This window comes from Aethina tumida, chromosome 3, assembly GCF_024364675.1.
Source record: "Aethina tumida isolate Nest 87 chromosome 3, icAetTumi1.1, whole genome shotgun sequence".
Lineage (NCBI taxonomy): Eukaryota > Metazoa > Arthropoda > Insecta > Coleoptera > Nitidulidae > Aethina > Aethina tumida.
Window position 1 is genome coordinate 20,021,250 of NC_065437.1, and position 22,829 is coordinate 20,044,078.

General features: G+C 29.0%; 1 protein-coding gene and 1 long non-coding RNA gene across 2 annotated transcripts in view; both read right to left on the minus strand.

Moving 5' to 3' along the window:
- Nucleotides 1-367: 367 nt before the first annotated feature.
- LOC109596660 (trace amine-associated receptor 1) overlaps nt 368-22,829 on the minus strand; it is a 32,328-nt gene continuing 9,866 nt past the window's right edge. Inside the window, exons 4-6 of the mRNA XM_020012236.2 lie at nt 9,195-9,488; nt 2,582-2,836; nt 368-1,234 (exon numbers count right to left, since the gene is read on the minus strand). Of these exons, the coding sequence (XP_019867795.1) occupies nt 965-1,234; nt 2,582-2,836; nt 9,195-9,488 (819 nt within the window). The 3' untranslated portion in view covers nt 368-964. The remainder of the gene's footprint in view (nt 1,235-2,581; nt 2,837-9,194; nt 9,489-22,829) is intronic.
- On the minus strand, nt 7,180-7,780 carry LOC126264888 (uncharacterized). The gene is made up of 3 exons (XR_007547484.1): nt 7,711-7,780; nt 7,490-7,660; nt 7,180-7,436 (listed from the first exon to the last, which is right to left on the minus strand). It is a non-coding gene; the product is annotated as an uncharacterized LOC126264888 (long non-coding RNA).

Sequence of the window (22,829 nt, forward strand, 5' to 3'; positions counted from 1 at the left end):
TTCTATAATAATCCAGTATGTGTGAGAGATATCTATTGTCAATAAAATCATCTTATCATCCTTAAAAATACTTAGGTCAACGTTTCCCAGTAATATGTATAATAAATTTTTTCTGAAAAAGGTTGGTTTAAAATAATAACCGATCTCATTTGTTATTCATGTATTTATAATCAAAATAAAATATATTGAATAATTATTTTAACAAATAGTAACAAAGTATATATCACAATTAAAAATCTATTTAAATATAAAATGAAGAGAGTTTAAACAATAATTATCCATAATTTCTAACAATAATATTTGATAATTTGTTTTCAAATTAAATATAAAATTTGAGAAAATAATGATTCTAAACACAGCTTGTTAATTGAAAAAGAAAACGTATTATATGTATTCCCTATAACGTATAATACAAAAATGTCTTAAATAACAAAGAGACACTTACTGTTTATCTACAATAATATCGTCCATTTTAACAATATTTTGGTTTACATTATACACTCTAAAATAGAAATACAAAAACGCCAAGAAATCAATGTATTTAGAAAACTTTTAGTTGTTTAACATTACAATTATTACGAGTGTTACATTTTTGACTGTCAATATATGTAACAGTAAAAATAATTTATTCTATTGACGTCCTTTTGAAATCATTCTACTTTAGTTAATTAATTGTGCGTTTTTACACTATGTATACCATTTTTTTCAATGTTTTAATGAGATTGCCTGTTTTGAATTTCGGATCTGCCAAAAATAGTTTACGATTTCAACATTTCATCGTCGTAAATCTTAGCTAATTATGTTACAATACAAAATTCGCCGAAGGATTACGAATTTACAAAAAATGTATAAAAACTCCGAAAGACTGCGCAGACATTCAATTGGACAATGTGTCGGTCTCGCAAGAGCTTCCCATGCTCTCGACCGCAATCATGTCGAATGTTTGCGTAGTCTTGTCCAACTTTCATAAGTCCGGTACGGCAGTATCGAAGACCTTCATTTCTTGTAGGCCGTTGCAACGATCCATTCTGGGTTGTGAGTATGCCCTTTGAAGAGCGTGCAGCGAACTGGACGACAGCGTTCTTTCTAATATCTCGCCCCAATATTTTTCGGAGAGCCGTTCTAAATCACAACTCTGAGTGTGGGCGATCACGCCCGAACTGCTGTTGCTGCAGCAATGGGTCTGTTGATGTTTCTGTTGGAGCTTTTGCTCGCGGGATTTCCGGCAAAAGAACTGTAAAGAAAAGTGAATAATATAATTTGTTTGTATCTGATCTTCGTAATCTAACGTCCCTGTTTCTCTAGATTTGACCTCGTACCCCTAAAATATCCCAAAAGCTATATTAGGAACCTATTTCTCCACCAATGAAAAATAGGACATTAGTCTATAAATAAATTCCAGCAAATAGCAACAAAAAATTAGTGAAATTACTACTTCCAAAGAAATTACATATAAAAACACTATCAAATTGATAAATGCACTTTAACATACGACCAATAAAGGTTGATGCAATAATAATAATAATAATAATAACAAATTATATAAAAAGTTGATTAGCTAATACATCACTTTTCATTAAACAATTTTAAACAACTTGTCCACATCAATGAAATCAATCCCTTTAAGTGGAATATTTGTTATTTTTAGATTTCCCAGTCACAACTGAATACGAGACTTTCATAACATTTCTGTTACATTTCCAACATAAACATTTATTGTCACTTGAAGTAATTTTCCATTATTACCTTCGAAGTAATATCACGGAGCAATGTCTATTTTCATTTGGCCAGTCAAAACTTTATATTAAATAGAGTACAAATGTAATTTAACAGATAATATTTAATCCACAAAATAATAAATGGAATAGTATTGTTATGAATTTGACGCATTTTATAAAGTTAAGGGAGGTTGAAAGGTTATTTTGCTCGTTGATTACAAATTAATAGAATAAAATTCTTCTGTAGCAGTTATTTGAATATTAAATGTTTTCCATTTTATATTTAGGTCAATCTTTATTAGTTCGCCAACACTTTTCTCAGATAATGATCGTATTTTCAATAAAATTCCATTCTATTGTCACTACATTTTACATTATAACCTCAGACGCGCAGTCTATTTTCATTAAACCAATCTAAAATTTATATTAACCACAGAAACAACTTTATTGCCTTTCTCTTGAAATGAAAATATTACTAGAGCCTTTCCCGCTTAAAATAATAAATATATCTTTATAATAAAACCTCAAAATTTAATAAATGCCGAGAATAGCACTCACACAAATAAATATTAAAGTGTTAGGTCCACTCTCGGCAATTTCCGATGTGGGTTTAAACGAATATCGGTCTTGGTTTAATATAGCATGCCAGCTTATAATTTAATTTATCTTACGTGAAAATGCTTTTATTATAATGGTTCTATACCCTTTTAACTTCAACACCTACATCTGTAAGGAAGTTTTTATAGACCAAGATGAACTGCATAAGAACTACTACTTTGATAATAGTATAATATTGAGAGTATATAAAGTCTTAAACATATATAAACTTTGGTAAAATGGTAAAATTATTAATAAAAATATACCCTTGTGAATAAAAGCTCCCTGCTGATACGTCGAAAGTGGTTGTTCAACAGCCAGTAGAGGAATGGATTCCAGAAACTGTTGCTTAAAGCCAACCACGTCGCCAGGAAATCAAGAGCTGCAGGTGCTCGGGAGCCAGTACAAGCTGCAACGACTTCTTGTATGGTCCAGGGTGTTACGAAAACAATGAATCCCAAGGACATGGCAGCCATTGTTCGGGATGCAGTCGTGCTCAGTCTTCGTTCTTGTGACACTAACTGCAACAATTTAATTTCGTATACATATACGTCTAAAACTGTAAATTTTATATTAAGTTTTACAGTAAGTAAAATAATAAGAGCTTCAAACAACAAAAAAGAAATAAAAGTGAGGCGTAAGTTCATTATAAAGTTTGAGACGGTCGTACGAAAAATGCGGTATATAAATTGTTTGACTAGCAAGAAGGAAAATATTTTTAATAAATATTAAAAATATTAAATTGGGTTCACAAAAATATCCACAATTTATTTATTATTCATATTTAGAAATGACTTCATATGAAGTATTCGCGTTATGTTTCTGTTCAATAAAGTTCTGTATAAGGAGAAGAAAATCCAACCGAAATAAAACTACAGCGTTTTACGATTTATATTTGATTTTTATTGTGTATAAATTGATGGAAATTCAAATAAATTGTTGGATAAATAAAATAGATGATGTCTTTTATTATTTACGGATATGCTGCTTTCCAAATACTAGTTGCAATTTTATTTATTCAAAATTAAATATATAAAAACTACATACGTATCTTTTATTACAAAATCAAATAATTCAAATATAAAATGACTAGATTAAGAAATTAACGTCAACAAACATACATATTATTTGTGAACATTGTTTGCTAGTGTAATTCGCTAGCAACTCGATTAGATCAGTGGAATGTTTTGGCGTTCAGATAAAAACAGCAACGAAGCCGAGTATCAAACAGATTTAAAAAGGACTTTGCTGTTTTCTGTTCAGGATTTGCATTTTGTTATATCAGCGGCTATAAAGGAAGGAACATTCTTCATATCCGTAAATGCGCAATAAAGACTATTTGTTTTTGAGGGCTTTTTATTACCAGTAGGTATCGCGCATTCAATAAAAAACACATAGGAAATTTCATTATTCATTATTGTACTCCTCACGATCAACAAACGTGCCCTAAATTATCGAAAAATGATAGGATATTCTGGCGTGCCTTGTACGAAGAGTTGATAAGATTTTATGACAATCCTTTAGGATAATATTTAGTGTAGATCGGGATTAACCTATAAAAGGGAATATCTTACTCAAGAGCATAATACCATAGACAGTCTAAAGTACGTACTCGTAAGCTTCGCCGGGTAACAAAACTATTAAAAGAATATTCCGCAATTAATCTTTACGTTGACATAAATGTGCCTAGGAAAAGTTACTTTGTACAACATTTAGTAGTTGAACATCTGTTAAGTTTCAAAATAAATGAAAATTTTAAATTGCATTATCATAAATCTTGTTTTCATGGGTCACTCGGAAAAATAAATTGGAATAAGGAAACTGCTTATTTAAGCTGTCGTAGGAATCCTATCCACGATTTTATGAATACTAAAAAACCGGTTCAACGCCCTACAATGACTTCGTGAAAACTATTCCGTTGTGGTTTTTTTATAACTTCGATTGTGGAAAGAAGATTTCCTACAAGAATACCAAAACACTTGAGTCGTAAAGACTAGAAAGAATTATTTTTTTATATGTGTTCCTTTTATAGGGATTTGTGTAAACAGCCTCTACTAGAAAATTTCAATATGTTGGTTTATCACAGAGCATCCATCTCTTACTAATATTATTATCAATCAGAAATGAATAAAAATTTATACATGTGTATCTATATCTATTGATGGACTACTTGATATACGTAAGAAATAGTATATATTTATGTAAATAAATCTAAAATAAATACTAATTGAAATTATATAATTGCATAAATACGACATAACCCATTTGTCTATAAATAAATGATTTCCGTAAAAGGTATTGTTCAGTTTCAATGAGGACGTACTTGCCATCCTATAAATTATAGCACATATCTGATATTACCATATACAAAACAATCTCGATTATATTTAGGTAATAATAAATTTACTGCCGTTAATGGAATATTATTTATAATAATGAATTAATTAATTTAACAAATAAGCAAAAAGACGTATGGTAGTTTTACATAATTACATTTAAAATAAAAATACCATGTATCCATAATTAATATACCCTTTTATGCCCTAACCTAAGTTATTTCTAAGAAAACTGTTAAAAGATTAAGAAAGTGTAATTATAGATTTTCCTAATCTGGAGATTCGCCAGAGTTCTTTGCCAATATGCTGAGGAATATTTGGCGCCTTCTATTGAAAAACGATTAACTATAGTATATTAGGAATGTTCTTTTACCAAGTTTCATTAATGACATTTTCCATTTATCTGATTTTTACTTCAGTATTCTAACGCGATATTGCCTTTTTAAAAGCAACTGATTCAATTTATTTCTAAACCGAAGTAGAAATCCACTAAGCGGCCAAGGAAATATTTTCTAATAAGAAATATCTGTACTTAATACTAGTTGATGCCTTGTAGTTTACCCGACATAAAAATGATAAATACATTCAATAATATCTTAAAATGTACATTGTAAATTCAACATTGTGGTAAACAGTATCAATCTCCAATTTAAGTTTAATGCTTTGAATTTCCATAATTCTCAAAATATAAATGATGTTAAAGTTAGATGAGAAAATAGACAATAAGGATTACACTGAAGGTAGGTATGAAAATTATCAACCGTCTAATGCGACACTGTTACGTAGAACATGAACTAACCTGAACCAGCATTTATCAGTTATTAGATTATTACATAAACATAGCATTCAATATGTTGCCAACAGCAATGTGATTTATCAATACAAAAGCTTATATAAAAAATTAAAATAACTGTAAAAGTTAATTAATTTACAATATTATAACGAACATTACAAAATGCAATATTGAATATAAATTCAAAGTAACTTATATATTAATATAAATATGAAATGTTTCAATTTTCTTTATTAATATTTTAATAAATAATTAAATAGTGAATTTATTAAGTATTAAGTTTGTATTAAATAATATTGATATATTTTATATAGTATTTATATTACAATTTTTATACACACTAAGTACTTACAACACCTAATACAGGACAATAAATTAAGCAACAAAATATTAAAATAATATTTGTCACCAGCATTTTTTGACTACTTCCGACTAAGCAGTCAAACAGGTGTAATTAGTACAACACATTATTAGATATTAAGGACGACCATTACATACAATTTGTGGCATTAACTGTTGTCGAAAAAGTCGCGAATTAAATTATTAACATTTCTGAGGACTTGTGTATAAATATTTATTTTATTTATTTAAAATTACCTGTAAAAATTAATAATAAAATAGATATTTAATAGTTATGTATTTTATAAAATATTATATTAGTAGCTGTTATTATTATTGCCACAAAAAGAATTATTTATTTTCCTAATAACTGGGTCAGTATTTGTTACATTGTGCCGTTTTATCTATGAAAGTTTTTATTCCTTGATCAATATTAAAAAACTAGATTGACTCATTCTTTAAACTTATATATGCCATAATTTCATTTTAATATTATCCCGATGAAATTACAGTACATTGATATCAATAAATACGGGCACTGTCAAAATTCTTAACAATGAGACATAAATTATACTTTATATCAGAAACAATTTTTATAATCATTAGAGTATGAATAACAATGACAGTAATGAAATATGATGTCAGATAAACTTTTACATGAATATTCATAGCTCGGCCTAACTTTGAGCTCTTTGCATATTTAAATTAGTGTTATTAAAAAATCGACACGGTGGAGGGAGGTCAAACGTAAATTTTTAGTAGAGGGTCAAAACTTTTGAAAAATAAGTACCGGTAGCGGAAGTCCACACATTTCTATGTCATCCAAGTTTACATTGTTAACGGTTGTTTTCAACAGAATTGTTACAACGGTAATATCACATTTTTGTAAATGTTTGTTCCAAATGTGAAATATTTTGTTTTACTGTGATGATGAAAAAAAGAATATGTCTGAATCATTAAAATATATGATATCAATAGTAATTAAAATCATTAAAATTTCACTCGTTCTAAATGTTTACACGAAAGAGATGTTGTCTGAAATTATAATTTTTAATTTCTTCTGTTTTGTACTTTCAAGTAAGTGGTACTGTGTGATATCTGGGACTCCTTTGAAATAAGTGGTGGAATTTTAGTATACATATTTTTCTATATATTATACATAATAACTTATTTAAATATTTAATATTTAATAAATATACTATTGAATAATTACTTCACTTTTGAAAATTCAATACATAATTGAATATGCAACTTGTCGGACAATTCATTTAAACATTAAATTTAATATAACTAAAATAAACTTAAGATTATGATGAATGCAAATATTTGTATCTAATTTCAATTATCTAATTTCAATTCGAAGACTTCAGGATACAACGCATTAAAAGTAAAAAAATATTGACATTTCGTATCTATATTTAATCTTTAATATTTTATTGCTCTATCATATTTATTATATCCCAATAAGTAATATAAAGGTAAATAATAGTAAAGCAAATTCAATTGTTTGAATATTTGATCCATTGCAAAAATCTGTTGAACAAGTTCGACAATTCGATACCACTGTATTATCTTCCTCGAATATTTTTTCAATTAATTCACATGTAAAGCTATCAAGGAAACATCCCATAATAACAGAGTCTTTAACATCATCTAAAAATTTATAATAAAATTTAAAGTTACAGCATTGATTTCGTAGTACCTACCATTAAATATTTCATATGAAGCACAATGATATGAAGAAACTCCGTCTAAAAGGGGGAATAAACTTGAAAATATAGTTCTATTAAAAAATTTTAATGAGTTATTTTCGCAATTTATTTCCTCTTTGATACTCGGGCATCCTTCTTCACCCGTACACACGTAACATTTTAAAGCTAAAATACGCATAACACATATCATTTTTCTTAAATATTTGTAAGTTTACCAAGTGAATATCCTAGTAAAAAACTAATTAAAATTAGACCACTGAACGTAGTCATTTTGTGGTAACCAACTTTATTTAACTAAGATTAAACACGAGTGAGTCTACATATTTATTTTAAATACTGATAAGTTTTATAAAAATTAAGCTAACAATGTGAAGATAAGATATAGTAACAGCTTTCTGTTTACAACATGGTATGTCGATAAATTCTTTAAATCAGTTAATATACACTACATTTATTATTAAATTAATTCATAATAATAATGTATACTTAAAATATTACACCTTTATAAGGTCAAGTTTAGTTTCCACTATGTATTTACCTAATGGAATTATGTGGGGGTAAAGCGGATTTATCATAAGACTTAAAATTGCTTCTTACTTCATAAAACCAACATGTTACATAATAAACATTTTGGTTAAATCTTTTATGTACCACAAACATAAATTTTTAGTTTAATATAAATATTATATTAAATATACATAAAATTAAACAATTTACTAAAGCAATTTTTTACTTTTTAATATAAGTTTTGCCAACTTTTGACTGTTGTCAAGGGATAGATTTTACTTTATATCAAAGTACATAAGTGTAGATATTGAAGTTGTGTTTTTATAGCCGTAATAAAAACTTCTGAAGTTAGTTAAATTTGGTTCCGTAAGTATAAAGACATCTGAGCACTACAAGAATAACCCATATTTGCATGAAGTTTAAACAATGTGCACTGTACAACAATATAACCACTTAAATTTATTACAAAAAATAAATGCTAAATGAAAATTCTTTTCTGTGTGTTATTTTTGCAAGTAAATTAAAAGTAGCATTTAACAAAACAGTATTTTGAAATTTTAGACAGAGCGCCTTTTACACATTGAGCTTTAAAAAAGGTTAGTGAAACTCGACAAAAATTTATAGCTTAATTTTTCGTAAATGCATTGTCAGTAAATCTGTAGCAAACGCGTAAAACTGCAGTACGTTACAACAAATTTTCAACTAAAACAATTTCTCACATCTGTTCTAAGTTACGAATGTTACGCCCCACCGCACTTGTTGGTGGAATTAGTTCGTGAAAACTATGTATCGAAATGCGAGAGGAAACATAACAAAACAGTCAAATATATACTGTTCGACGATGTATAAAGAATTGCTACTGTCTGGAAGTATTCGATAAAGAATGAGGCTACATTTCAGAAAGTATTGATATGCAAATTCTATTGAGAAAATAAATTGGCAATGTTTAGGATATGAAGCTTTTTGCTTGCTTACAACTGTGTCATCGTGTTCTAATGTATAATTTGATAAAGGATGTTAATATTCAGAGAGAGCTTGTAAATTCAAATCCTAATCAATAAATACCATATATGAGTTGAAAAGTTTACTATTAGTATTTTTAATTTGTATGGTAATTAAAGTACCATAGGATTCTTTAATTTTTCATTTAGAACAGATAACTTTTATTAATTTATAGTTTAGATAAACTTACCTTTTCCATACTAGCAGCACTGCACTCATCAGGACTGGCTATTGTGTTGCAGCCGGCACGTCTCAGTCGTAGCTTGTTGACGTGAAACGCTGATCCGTAGCAGTACATCAGTATCATGGTTGTGGGAAAATAGAAGCCACATGCAGCCAATATCCGAATGGAGGAGCGAGTATAAAAAGGCTCGCAGGCCATCATTCCAGTAGGATTGAAGTAAAAACCGCCACGTGGCAGAACCAGAATTGAGAATAATGTCACCGACATTATCCATGTCATGCTTATAATGGCAACGCATCCCTGCAACCAAAACCAGGACGCGTTAGCGGTGAATAACGGCGAGGATTTGCGGATTTTGATGTTTGATGTTGTCACTCTTACTCATATGTTACCCGGAACTCTTATTTAAATAGATTGAAAATAAATTAAATATCGGAAAAAGGTATTATAATGTGACATAATCTCACATGGGCACGCTTTCATTATTATTCATAATAACACGATAAAAAGGCAAAGATTAGAGAGCACTTATAGACTACCATTCCTGTATTTGCCCTGAAATGTTTTATCTTTCGAGAAACTGTTATCTAATTAGGATACAAAGAAAGAGAAAGAAAGGAAGTTAAAAGCATAGTCAGTCTAGAAATGTCAAATGTTAATGCAATAACGGCACAATGACAATCTTTGGCATCCACATTATTTTGTGCTTCCTTGCAAATGGCAAATTACTAACCGTTACTGAAAATACACCGTAAATATGCCTAGACTTATGCTAATGCTTATGTTAATTATGAATTATACATTAAATATTCATCTTTTTTACAGTGATACAAAAGTTTTCATCATAAAGGGAAGATTTAATATAGGAATTCTAAAAAACATCTTGACATTGCTTAAATATATTACAACCATATAATAACTCACATTATGCGAACATCTTTTTATGCCCCAAAAACTGCAGGCAATTTTAAATTCCCTTGCTAAACTGGGGAGAAAATGTAAAAGACAAAGGGCGTTATAATATGAAACTACATAGCTTAATAAATGTTACAGAAATTCTCAAATACGTTTTTATTTATTCATAATTATTAAGTGACTAAACATATTAATTTAATAAGTTTCGTCTAGATAATGTATGTTTAACCTTGTCCCCCCTTATGTTGATGTAGGTCGGAGATCTACTAAATGTTAATGCCAAGTGTCAATGTGTTGGAATTTCATTAAGGAGCACCGCTTAGTTAAGTACTTAATGGTGTTGTTTAATCCATAGTTATCGATTATCAATAACCAGCCGAGAGTTAAACTCATCTATTCTGTTTATTATTGGTGACGACACAGCAAACAACCAGGGGGTGAAATTAGAATTGAGAATATCGTCACGGAGTCGGTGTCATGTTTCTGGCTGCAAGCGAACCAACTCCTAAAACAGGATATATAACATTTACATAACGACTGGCAAGCGCAACCATACATATATATTAAAGTTTCTCGTTTTGTACCTACGGATGCCTGTGTGTAGTCCACATACATTCATACTTTTGACTATATTTGGCGACATTAACAAGATTTAAAATGTCATAAAAATGCATAACTTCCTCTTTATTAATTTTGTTGTAATCCTCGTGTGAAATGGAGAAGGGACAGGAATAAAATGACCAATTAGGGCAAATCTATAATAAACATATTGAATAAAAAAGCACCTTCAAATGATTATGTTGATTTTTTGAAGTTGCTTTTTAATTTTGAATACTCACACATTGTTTTCTGGCTTATTTATTTTTTGAATACTTTTAATTTAAAGAAATTGACATTCAGTGCATGTGAAACAATAAAAGCACGTTCTGCACATTCGATTCAAATTTCTGCACATTCCTTTCAAATTCTTTTCCTTCACTCAAATTTTTATAAGTAGCGTTTGACAATGGTTCACATTTCTTAACATTGAATTTACACAGACGTGTGGGCAACAAATGTCAAATAGAATGCTTTTATAATATTTTATAGACGTTGTAAAAAGGTGAGGTGAGAATATTTGGTTATCAGCTTATTATTGTTAATAAACTATTAAAGCAACTGTATGTCTTCTGACTTTGTGGGACATTTAGTAATAGGTATATTTTGTTAAAGTTTATTTATAGAACAAACGGTATATACTTCCTTTGTACTCGTTGAAATTATTAGAGGAACAATTTTCCATGAAGCGAAGTAGTCACGTTTTAATTTACTCTGAAACATTCATGTGTTCGATATGTACAACACTCAGGAATTTAATTTCACAACTAGTAACAATTAATATCAAACAAAGCTGCAATACTACTGTCTGTGATTGATATTGTTTGATTGAACAATTACAAAGTTTATTGTCTAATCACTGAACATCAAGGTACACTACGACCAAACTACAATACTTTGTGGAAAATTGAAGTATCGAATTGTACAATGAGGAACGCAATAATTCACTCTTACAATCCATTGTTAGAAAGAATTGTGTGCCTTATTATATGGCAGTAAAAATGTACTAAACAAACTTTCTAAACTAATTTAATCACGTTTTAACTTATTAATTCAGGATACTCTTACCAACAGTAATGTAATATGTCTCGACAAAACCTTCATTCGGATCATTGATCAGTTTACCATCAATCATCAAGTACACTTTGCGGAAATCACTGTTCTTTTACCCTGTCTTTGACCGTTTTATCGAATTGTCAATAGTTTTTCTGCTCTCTATATTACTGAAACTGATCGCCTCTGACGATCCTGAAAGCATATCCATTTGATTGAATGACGACCCACCAATGATGCCATCAAAAATTTTATCACATAATAGATTTCATTGGGGATTGTTATATCTTCATATGACCAGTTGGGGAATATATGTTCCGTGATTTTATGATGGGAGAATTTATGGAAATGCCCTTAATAAACTCGATTTTAAACGTATAAATAATTATATTCAACTTTGTTATATCGTTTTATAAATTTAGCATTTAATAAAAAAGCATATATTAAATCATCATAGTATAATATGCTTTTAGCATATTTTTATATGTGAATCAACGATACTTTTTCAGATCTCCCAATATGTTTTGCTTCGTTTATATATCCAACCTTCTGATTCTAAAAGCTATATTCATTTTAGGTCGTCATTAATTTTATTTTCAGACATGTCAACAATCGTATCCGCCCATTTTTTACATTGATACATATTAAATTTAAATCATGTCGCCTAAAATATGAAAGGCAGACGAACGTAAAAAGAAAATTAATTGAATTACGCGGGCACACGTCATAAAAATACTGACGATTGATGGCATATGACTTGAATAGACATTTTATGTGAGTACGTAAAAAGGGTGCTAATGAATTCGGTTATTAATGAGTGGTTTTATAATTTAGTTCACGTATGTAGCTAGTCCGTCTGAACAAGAAAAATAATTGTTTTAATTATACGCTTTATTGTCTGACGTCTTAATGGTGTTAGACAATTATTGCCGTGTTTCATAATTCAAGACCTAGTAAAAGTGTTGCCGTGCAGATTTGCATTTCCGTTTACCAAATACGACGCTGCTTATCACGAAATAATCGAAACGTACGTACAAGAAAATGCGAATGTGTCGCAACTGGCATAGACGCAGAACTTGATTCACAATTACGAAACGCTTATCTGGCCCATTTGTGTTCGTTTAAGCCATTTGTACTCGTTTTGTAGTCTAAATTAGGACATTATCCTGAGATAGTGCCCGGGACGCCAAAAAATTCTCGGGAGAAAAATTACGCGAGCAGTAACGTCGGCCCAGTTTTTTTTTCCTCGATTAGTGGGACAATCTGCTTGCAAAAGAGAATCAATAATTTAGTTTGTTTTTGTTACTCGGGAGAATTCAATTATTCGATGGTACATTTCCTTGACGTTTTCTCGCCTCGGTTAATTGAAAAAATGAATTTGTTTTTAAATGGAATAAAATACTCTTCCAACGTGTAATTAATTGATTTAGTCGAAAATGTCACAGTGATATTGAAATTTATTGGAAATCGTTTGTTTATGTTTCTTTTATATTTCAGTTTAATTAAAATTAAATATAAAGTTTAATCGCAGGGACGAAATTTTCAGATTACAGCCGGCACCTACTGGAATAATATTGATGTCCCGGAACGTTAAACAATTTTATGGTAGCTGATTCAAATGTGGATCAAGTTTAGCACATTTCATTGGTCATAAAAGGTTCGCTCGATTTAGAAAACATATAAAGATAAAAGTCAAAGTTTTATTGAATGGAACAATTTATAGTTTGGCAAGATATATAATTTATATTAGTTAATATCTGATACTTGTTTTGGATTTATACACTTTATGATGGATCCCATTAATAAAAATAAAATTCCAATTTTGTAATTGAAACTAACTGGAAAAACTAACATGATTATAATTAATTTTGACTATATCTAAGTAGGTTTATAAATTTATAGCAACTATTTCTAAATTAATTGAAGATGCAAGGATACTTCATCATCTTCTACACAATATGTTTTTCGAATTTCTCTTAAATAATAAATATTTATTGGCGACACTCGACACCCGTTCTGCAGTTAAACGTGAAAAGTTTTGAACTAAAATTTATATTATTTATTAAAAAAGTTTCACATGTGAAATTTTCTATTTAATCAACTGTACCATACATAATGAAATAAAAATAGGAAAATATTACATTGTATTTTCAGCAAGTTTTTTCATTAATATTTAATTAATTTACAAACAATGAAAACTAAATATTAATTAATTTCAAATCAATTTTAAATGATCGTTGTATGTTATTACATACTATTTATTTTTGATCATTCTTATGGCACACACAATTAACGTTTAACAATGTTAATAAATTAAATAGACCTATGAAACCAATGTTTCACATAAAACCGCAAATAAATTGTTTTGGATGTGAACCAATTTTTTTATATTGAAAACAATGATTTACGTGTAGACCTTGAACTTTGACAAATTTACGACCAACCGTAAAATCTCCCTGGCCGGCATTAACAAAAACCTTCGTCATAAACAGGTTTAGTTCGTTTTCCTTAAGAGTTTTGAGAGTTTTGATGGAGCCAATAAAAAATAAAAGTAAAATATATTAATGAAAACGCGATACAGAAAGCATAAAACTGAGGTTTCGTCACATAAAAATCTCCTAAATAGGCGGAAATTGAAAATTAACTCAACACAATGTTTTGTTGTATTAGTTTGTTTCAACGCTTTTGCTGTTTTATTAGAAAAATGCGAAAATATTTTAATTAACCGTTTGTATACAAATTTATAATATTAATATCGTGATTTCTCGTCTACTTCTTTTTATTATACAGACATTTTCTTGCAATAATGTTAAATTAAATTTCCCAGTGTTATTGTTAAAAATAATCTTTATCAAAATTCATACTCATCCCACAATCTTTGCAGGCGGTGTTTTATTGTTTAAATTTCACTAAAATTTTAATTAAAAAAGTCCAGAAACTGGGTCGGCCATAATTACGGTAAATTAAAAGTAACATGATCCCAATCATTAAATATGATACAGAAACACCCTCATAATTATAAGTATATTTCATATTTCGCAGCCACTAATGAGAATAGATATTATTTAGATAAATATAATGAAGTTGTAATATAATTAATTACGGTGTATACAATATGTCTCTATTAGAAAATAAGTAAGTACTTAAATCATAAATATAGTAATATACTATTAAGAAGAGCTGTGAAAGATATAATGTTGTATATTATTAAATATGAAATGAACTTTTTTATAACACCTGTAGTAAGTTTTACTGGTTTAATTAATCATTTAACATAGGCAATAAATTTTCCTAATTAACAATATCACTCTAAGAAAAAGAAGCTTATTTATGATCTTGTTCACGTGAAATTTGGTTTAGTTTAAGGTTGGGTGTGAAAATTAAATGTAAACAACGAGACAAAACCTTCATTTAACCGCACAAGTTTACCGGAAAAGATTTTCAAATTGAATACCGTCAAGCAGAACATTTGTGCTAGTTTGAACGTGTACTGAAAACAGGAAGTATAACTGAATAGCTAACCACACACGCTAAATGGAAGTTACTACTAGTTAAGGTGCATAAATGTCACTAAGTACTATTGTTAAACAAACATAGAATTTCAGCTTAGTGGGTAAGCGACATTCTATTTTTTAATATAATCTCGGATTAATTAAGCATTTTCAAAGGCTAAACAATTCCTTTAGCCTATATGAGATTAAAGGGTAAATCTGAGAATAATTCCTTGGTAGCGAAAGTGATGGAACAGCAAAAGTTAACTTGCATACGAATGAGATAATCTTACTCTTAACATAGGGGGTAATGTAACGCTTTAATAAGTGTTTACCTTGCTCCTTTGTTTGATAAGAATATTAAATGTTCCATTTATTTTAAATTATAATGGGGTGGTTGGGACGGCGGTAATTAATTGTCAACATGACGCATATGCAATACTGATTACATATTATATACAAATATTTAAATAATTCATATTTCAAAAAAATTGTTTTGGGTTTTTGTAATTATAAATGTGTAGAGTGAAATACTCGGACGTCCCAGAAGTAAATTTGATAAACATAACTTTAACGGTCTTTAATGAAAAATTAAATCCGCAGTGTTAGCTAACTACACCTGTTTTTCTCGTTTACTAAATAATCCTTAGCCTTCAAACAGTTAACAAACTAAAGTTTATGTGTACACAAACAGTGCACTAGCGCTTATACCTTGATATTAACTTTAATTTTATACTATCACAAAGGTAACCATATGCAAACATCATAATTAAAGTAAATCGCTTTCACTTGATCTTAAATTTGCATATTTGGTAACTTCAATCTCTACCCTTGTCGTTTAAATCTTTCTACTCAGTGGTGTAATTCGCGTATTTTACATTTTAATAGAGATTTACTGTGTTAATTTTAATACTTAAAATTGGAGGATTATATTAACAAGATAAATTAATCTGGGCCTACAAGCCATAAAAGATTGCGTCCTTAATATAGAATATAAAACTTAAAATATAAAAATAAACAACAATGAAAAATTAAACAAAATGTAATAGTGAAAAATTAAAATTTTTGTAAAACTAAAAATAATAGATTCTTACATTATTTATCTGTAGCATGTTTTGCTCTAATTTGTTTGCATTCAAAACATTGCTTTCGATAAATTGAACTGAAAAGTTTCCTAGGGACTGAAATCCTCATGAGAACAAACTGAACTTGCGTAAAAACCTAAGAAACTTTAGAGACTTATACATTTTGTCTGTTATCGCGAGACCTGTCTGATCAAATTCTGTTTGTTCAGTTTTTACTGTTTCTACATTAAACATTGTTAGTTATTATATTCGATATTTCTTTAGTTTTCAGTTTTTCACAATTATAATGACTAGTAATTTTGCCCTGAAACAAGGCAAACATATTGATTTGACTTATTCCTAAAATTTTGAATAATTAAAACGTTTCACGTTTTATGAAATATATTTATATTGTAAAGTATTATTAAATATTTTTACACATTTCTAATTTCAAAATAATGTATATATAATTATAATGCATAACTGTTTTGCCACAAGGGAATTTTTGCTTTATATTTTAAACTTTCCTTTTTTATTTATTATCATAAATATTAAAAGCATTTAAGCGAATGTCTTATATTTTTATTTTTGATATAACAGCTAAGTCCATATAAATCTATTTCCTTAACCCGACAAGCATTGCAGCCCCAGACGACAAAAGGTTCATATTTATTTTCTTCCCTAAAACGTGTGTACTTTCGATCTATAAACTAGATGTTGGTTGCATTTTAGAAAGGAAATCCTCCTTAAATTCGTGGTGCAGCTAGTATATGATACTGCTGTTACAGGCTCAATTTCACCGCTTATTCATGTTGAAAGATTAACATATTTGGAGTTAAATAACTTTATTTATTTTTATGCCTATATTTTATTTTTTTTTATTTAAATAAATATGCAAAATTAAACCCATTTTATAATTATGGTATTTAATATCTGGACATATATTTGTATTTGAGATTAATAAACCATTAAATTTAATTATTAATCGACAATAAAACAACTCATTTCATTATTTTAAACAACACATTAAATTTTAATTTTTGTCAATTTTATGTCGTTTCTGCTGGTATTTTATGGCTAATATTTTCCTTTAGCCTTGTCATTTGTCACATTTAAATTGATTGACACAAAAATTTTGTGTGAATGAACTGAATTGAATCAGTTTAAGTTTCTGTAATTCCTTATAATTTTCAATAAAATAAATTTTTCAAAATAATTCTCTACTATTAATGTGTATGATTCTAATGGAGAAGTTTTGATTTCATTTAATAACAAACTATGATTTGCTAATCATATATTAAATTAAATTTTCCAAACGAATTGCAACTGGTATTTTTTTCATTCACATTTAATTCATTTTCTCATCTGAAACTGACAATTTCAGCTTGTTCGCGACCCCATAATTCTACTTTACACCCACATGTTCCATTCTGCGGGTTGGGGATGTGAAGGAATGCGGTCCTGCAATGCTCCAATGATTTAATCGTCAGATAATAAAAAGTGCCCCGTATTGGAAATAAATAAAACGAATCTTTTCTGATTCACGAGACATTGTTGATATAAGGCGGCAATAAAGGAACAAGTCGCGTGTGACCGAGTGGAAATATCTCTTTGGGAAAAAATCAATTTTATGTGATTTAAAACTTCATTGCCTCTAGGTAAACTTATTTGTAGGTGTTTTCACATTAAAAAAAAAACTAAATTAAGCCGTATAAAAAATGTTTGATTACAAAACGAAAAATACTTTATAGGATTAGTTAGGTAGGAGGAATATATTAACTATTACCTTTGCCCATAATTACAATTTACTCAGTGACTTATAAAAAATAGGATCCACGGATTTTTGCTAATTTTTATGATACATTTTTTGATAGGAATGATTCACTGATTCGCATTGGCAATGATCTGTGATGATAAGTTCTGATCTTGCTGGTCAGGGCAACAAATTTACATCATGGGAACACTCCAAAGTAACCTTCGTAATAAGAGGTCGGGCATTATCCTGTTGTAAAACAGGATTTTAAAGGGTCCTAAGATAAGGCAGCAAATGGGGTTCCACAATTTCCTTAGCTTAGCTATCAAATTATCTCAAGGGTCATGCATGGCCAAACAAAATCTGGGCTCATCAACCATTGAGGAAAAATACAAACTGAGAAGGTAAGAAAAATTCCAAACGATAGGATCTTTCCATAAACACTTCGCAATACAGGATTATTTGGTAAGAAACGTTTCTATATCTATAAACCACTGGCTGGTAAAACGAGTGCTAGAGCAAAAATTGTAGGTCGTTCCTTTGTCGCTCGGGGGTCTTTTTCATACCATATCAATTCCAGATGGAGCTTCGATACCAGTTCTTCCTATTGGCAGTTTTCATAAACAAAGCCCTACCTCTTTTCTGCCTTCTATTAAATTCACTTAGATGGCTACAATTTGCTCTCGTTCATGCTAATGGCATTTGACATGAATTCTTAAAACAAAAGTGAAATGAAAACTGATTTGTGTTTATGTTGTATGAATGTAATACACACAAAAAATATAACCTGGAAGCTCCCCAACAAATAACCTGCAAAATCTTAAGTAATATTTAAAATATTTCTTTTTCTATGTTGCTAAGTATATTAACATTTCAATATTTTTTTATTTATTATCACATAGTAATCAGTATAATATACTATTATATAATAATATAAGTGTATTATAGTAAGTTATAAATTAATCGACAATTAAGCTGCTTATTGTTATCAGAAATTTTAAAAGTAATCTGCCCAAAAGTATTAACCAGAAAATCGTAATTTAGTTTAATTAAAACTTGCAATTTAGGAGTATAAATCCGCTTCAACTTTTCCAAATCCTTTGCGGTACTTGTGTAAGTTACGCCTAAAAGTGTTAGTTACAAATGTAAGTGTAGCCTCAATTGCCAACATATTGATTTTCTTAATTAACACTAAAATTGGAAGTAACGCGAATCCCGTCTATCTCATCGGTTTCACCCCTTTAATTTTTCTTATCTGTTCGGCACAGGAATGGAAAAGGACGATTTATGATATGTGGCGATCATTTAATTAGAAAAAATCGTATTTAGGTTCATTTATTTTTATTAAACGTTAATAAGGGTTAAACTTGATACTCAACAACTTTAAATTCATTAATGATTTAAAAAGATCAGTATACGGGAATGTACAGGCAACTTTAATTAATTCGTCAACGATAACATTGGTCTTAATTATTCCTATTTGTTCATGTCAAAATTTATACTGTTTCAAAATTGGCGGATGCGCAGTTTTTTCTAAAATTAAATTTTCTTAAATTTATAAGTAATATGTTGAGAAGTTCAAAATATGATAGCCATCTTGAATTACTTTGGTATGTTCAAGTGTTGTTATTTTTTTGCTGCTTTCAACCCCAGTGATAAATTTATTTACATTTTTTGATCATTTAACACAAAATTTATAAGATTAACTAATATTAATAGTACATATACTAACTACTTATTAATGTTACTAAAACAGTTTTCTTTTTTGGCTTGGTTGTGATGACAACCACAATTCTCTACGCTTTATCAGTTAATAATAGGTTTATTGATAAAAAATCTTTCACCAAATCCATCTAGTGATATTCAGTATATTATACTCCTATGTATAATTTATCAAAATAAATCCTTAAGGGATACTCAATTTTCTAGTTGTTGTGGTTAATGTAGTGGATAATAATCAATCTCAAGGGAAATTATTGTTTTTGTGTAAACCGTCTATTTTGGAACAATTCGACACTAAACTAATTAAAGTTCTTACTGCAAGTTACAACTAAAGGAGCATATCTTAAGTCGAAAGTTATCTTAACGTCATCATCATGCACACTTTGGTTATCAAATGTGAGCTAAACCCTTTTTTTTATTATGCAGTTATTCTGTGGTGGACTTATCATTAAGGAAGCGACATCAATCATATCATGTGACATTTCTAGGACTTTCTCCAACATCACAAAAGCAGCCGGACCGTATTTTTTACGTGCGTTGTTGGGCGCCTTGCAACCTATAACTTTCTAACCCACATTCGGTCGTATAAATCGTTGCACTCCAAAAAGATGTCAGAAATATATTTCATTCCACACAGACAAAATATTTATTATTCTATTGACAATTTGTGTTGTGTGTTCCTTGTATTTAATGTGCCATTTCTTGTCCTATTATTTTGGATATATGTCAACTGGATTTTGTGATCGAAATAATCGAATAATGTCGGAAATGTAGGTCAGACACAGAAAAACTACGAATGAAAATTGCTTCGGATCGCATTTTTATTGAAAATTTTGTTTTATTTATACGTAATGATTATTGCCATTCTTTTCTTTATAAATGAAAGAAAAAAATAAAAATATTATGGATATAAGTACCTACTTGACATGTATAGTATATAGCGGGAGCAGCTGGGTAACAGACCAATATATAATATTTTCAATTTAACTGGATTTTATGAGATTGCAAGTCTGGCCATATTTTTGCATCTTGATTTATTTTAAGTACTTACGTATAGGATAGTAAATAAAATCTATACATCTATTTTGCCACTTTTAAATTTATTATTCCACTGGGAAAAACCAATTTAAAGAAGTTACGATCGATGAAATGAAGTTAAATAAAATGAAGCATTATTAGGTTTTTAAAGTACCCAAATTAAGTATTGAATTTCTGTTAAAATTTCATTAAACATTACCTAATCAGTTCAAATGAGTTCAACGCCTACATCAAAATCGGTAGAACAGTCTGCATGCCTACGTCAATACGTCTATTTATAGCTTCATATTTCTATTGAATTCTGCATTAATGCAATTCAATATTGAGAAGGTATTTTGAAATTGATGAGTTTACATGTGGTAAACCCATGCATATTTACAACTGTCGAAGGCATGTCAAATCATTTTAATTATTCACAACATAGCTAATATATCATTTCGTAAGTTCCCTAGGAAAAATATTAAAACTTTTTTAATTTTCTGTCCTTTTCAGCAGTTGTATGGTATTTGAGCATGCTTTAACAAGTATTTTTAACATCTACCTTAAATATTAAAATAAGTTAATAAATTAGTTAATTAACCAGTCTAGGACTATACTCAATTTATTTTTTCTTCTCTTCTTTTCTTTGGTTTTATTACTATTATTATACATTGCTGCTAGAAATCTGCCCTCAACACCTAACACTGAAATATTGCGGATGAAAAACTATCTATTAATATGTGTCAATAATGAACAGGATTCAATAAATAACTGTCAAATAAGCTCAACCTTAACTGAATTGGGTGTGTATAAATAAAGAAGAGTAGATAAAAACATTAATCTGTGTCATGGATTGACAAATTATTTTTAAAATATATGTTAATTTACATCGGCAAACTGCTGCAGTCTCGTGAAGTTTATTTCCCAATATATTTTAGTTTAAATTGGACGCACTGAGATCTATAAAGAGACTCAAAATAGGAATTGACGTTTTAGTCGAAATACAAGTTTCAATTATTTCGAACCACGTAAAAAATATTCACTTATGTTACTTTAATTTGTATCAGCCGATACGCTTAACTTAATTGACAAATTAATTTAAATTATTCACCTCGTAGTTACAAGAGAAACCAATTCGCCCCCCCTCGAGTACTACTTCTTGTCTTCCATCTGAAAACCGCTTTCCACCGAAGAGTTAAAACAGTAATGAATCTTTGAAAGATCATTTAATTGAAACGGAACTTATCGCAATGAATCACTTTGCACTGGGTAATCTAGAATTTTCTTATTTCCTCAGAGTGTTCACGTGCTACTTTCCTTCCGAATAATTACTGTCAGTGTTAATTTATTACAAAATGTGGTCTGTAGTAGAGAACTGCTAGCTGCAAATTAATCAATTCACAATAAACGGTTTTAATAGTAATTACACTATGGCAAATTAATTTGGCTTTATGTTAACAGCTTTGGTCGTTTAGATACAAGGAAATAACTCAATAAAAATTAATTTTGAGTAATATTAAAATATTTATCATCTGTGTTCCTGATTATATGTTTAAAAATTACAACTCTCACATTGCAGATTTACACATTTAATATGTATTTTGACACTTAATCATTTATATAGATAGAAATTGTAATTATTGGAAATGTTTTACATCATATATTTAAATAAAAATATGTTTTATGGACTTGGAAATTGGCATGCTAAAATTTAAAAAAGAAGCACAAATTAAAAATGTTACTTTTATATCGTTAGTGATTTACATACTTTAAAAAAGTGATAAAATTGATTTTAGTATGAGTATTACATTAACTATTAAAAAAATAGTTTAACTTTTAAAATTAGTAGTTAAAAATATGTCTTTTTTACAAGTAAGAGGTCCATAATATTGTCAATAACCTTTCAATAACAAAGCGTTGTGAGAAGTATTCGTTAATTGATCATGAATGTTAAAAAATGGACATCATATCTGTCTAATATAATTAACGCAATGTTATGAGCTATTAGCTATTTCATTTAAGTGCAGAA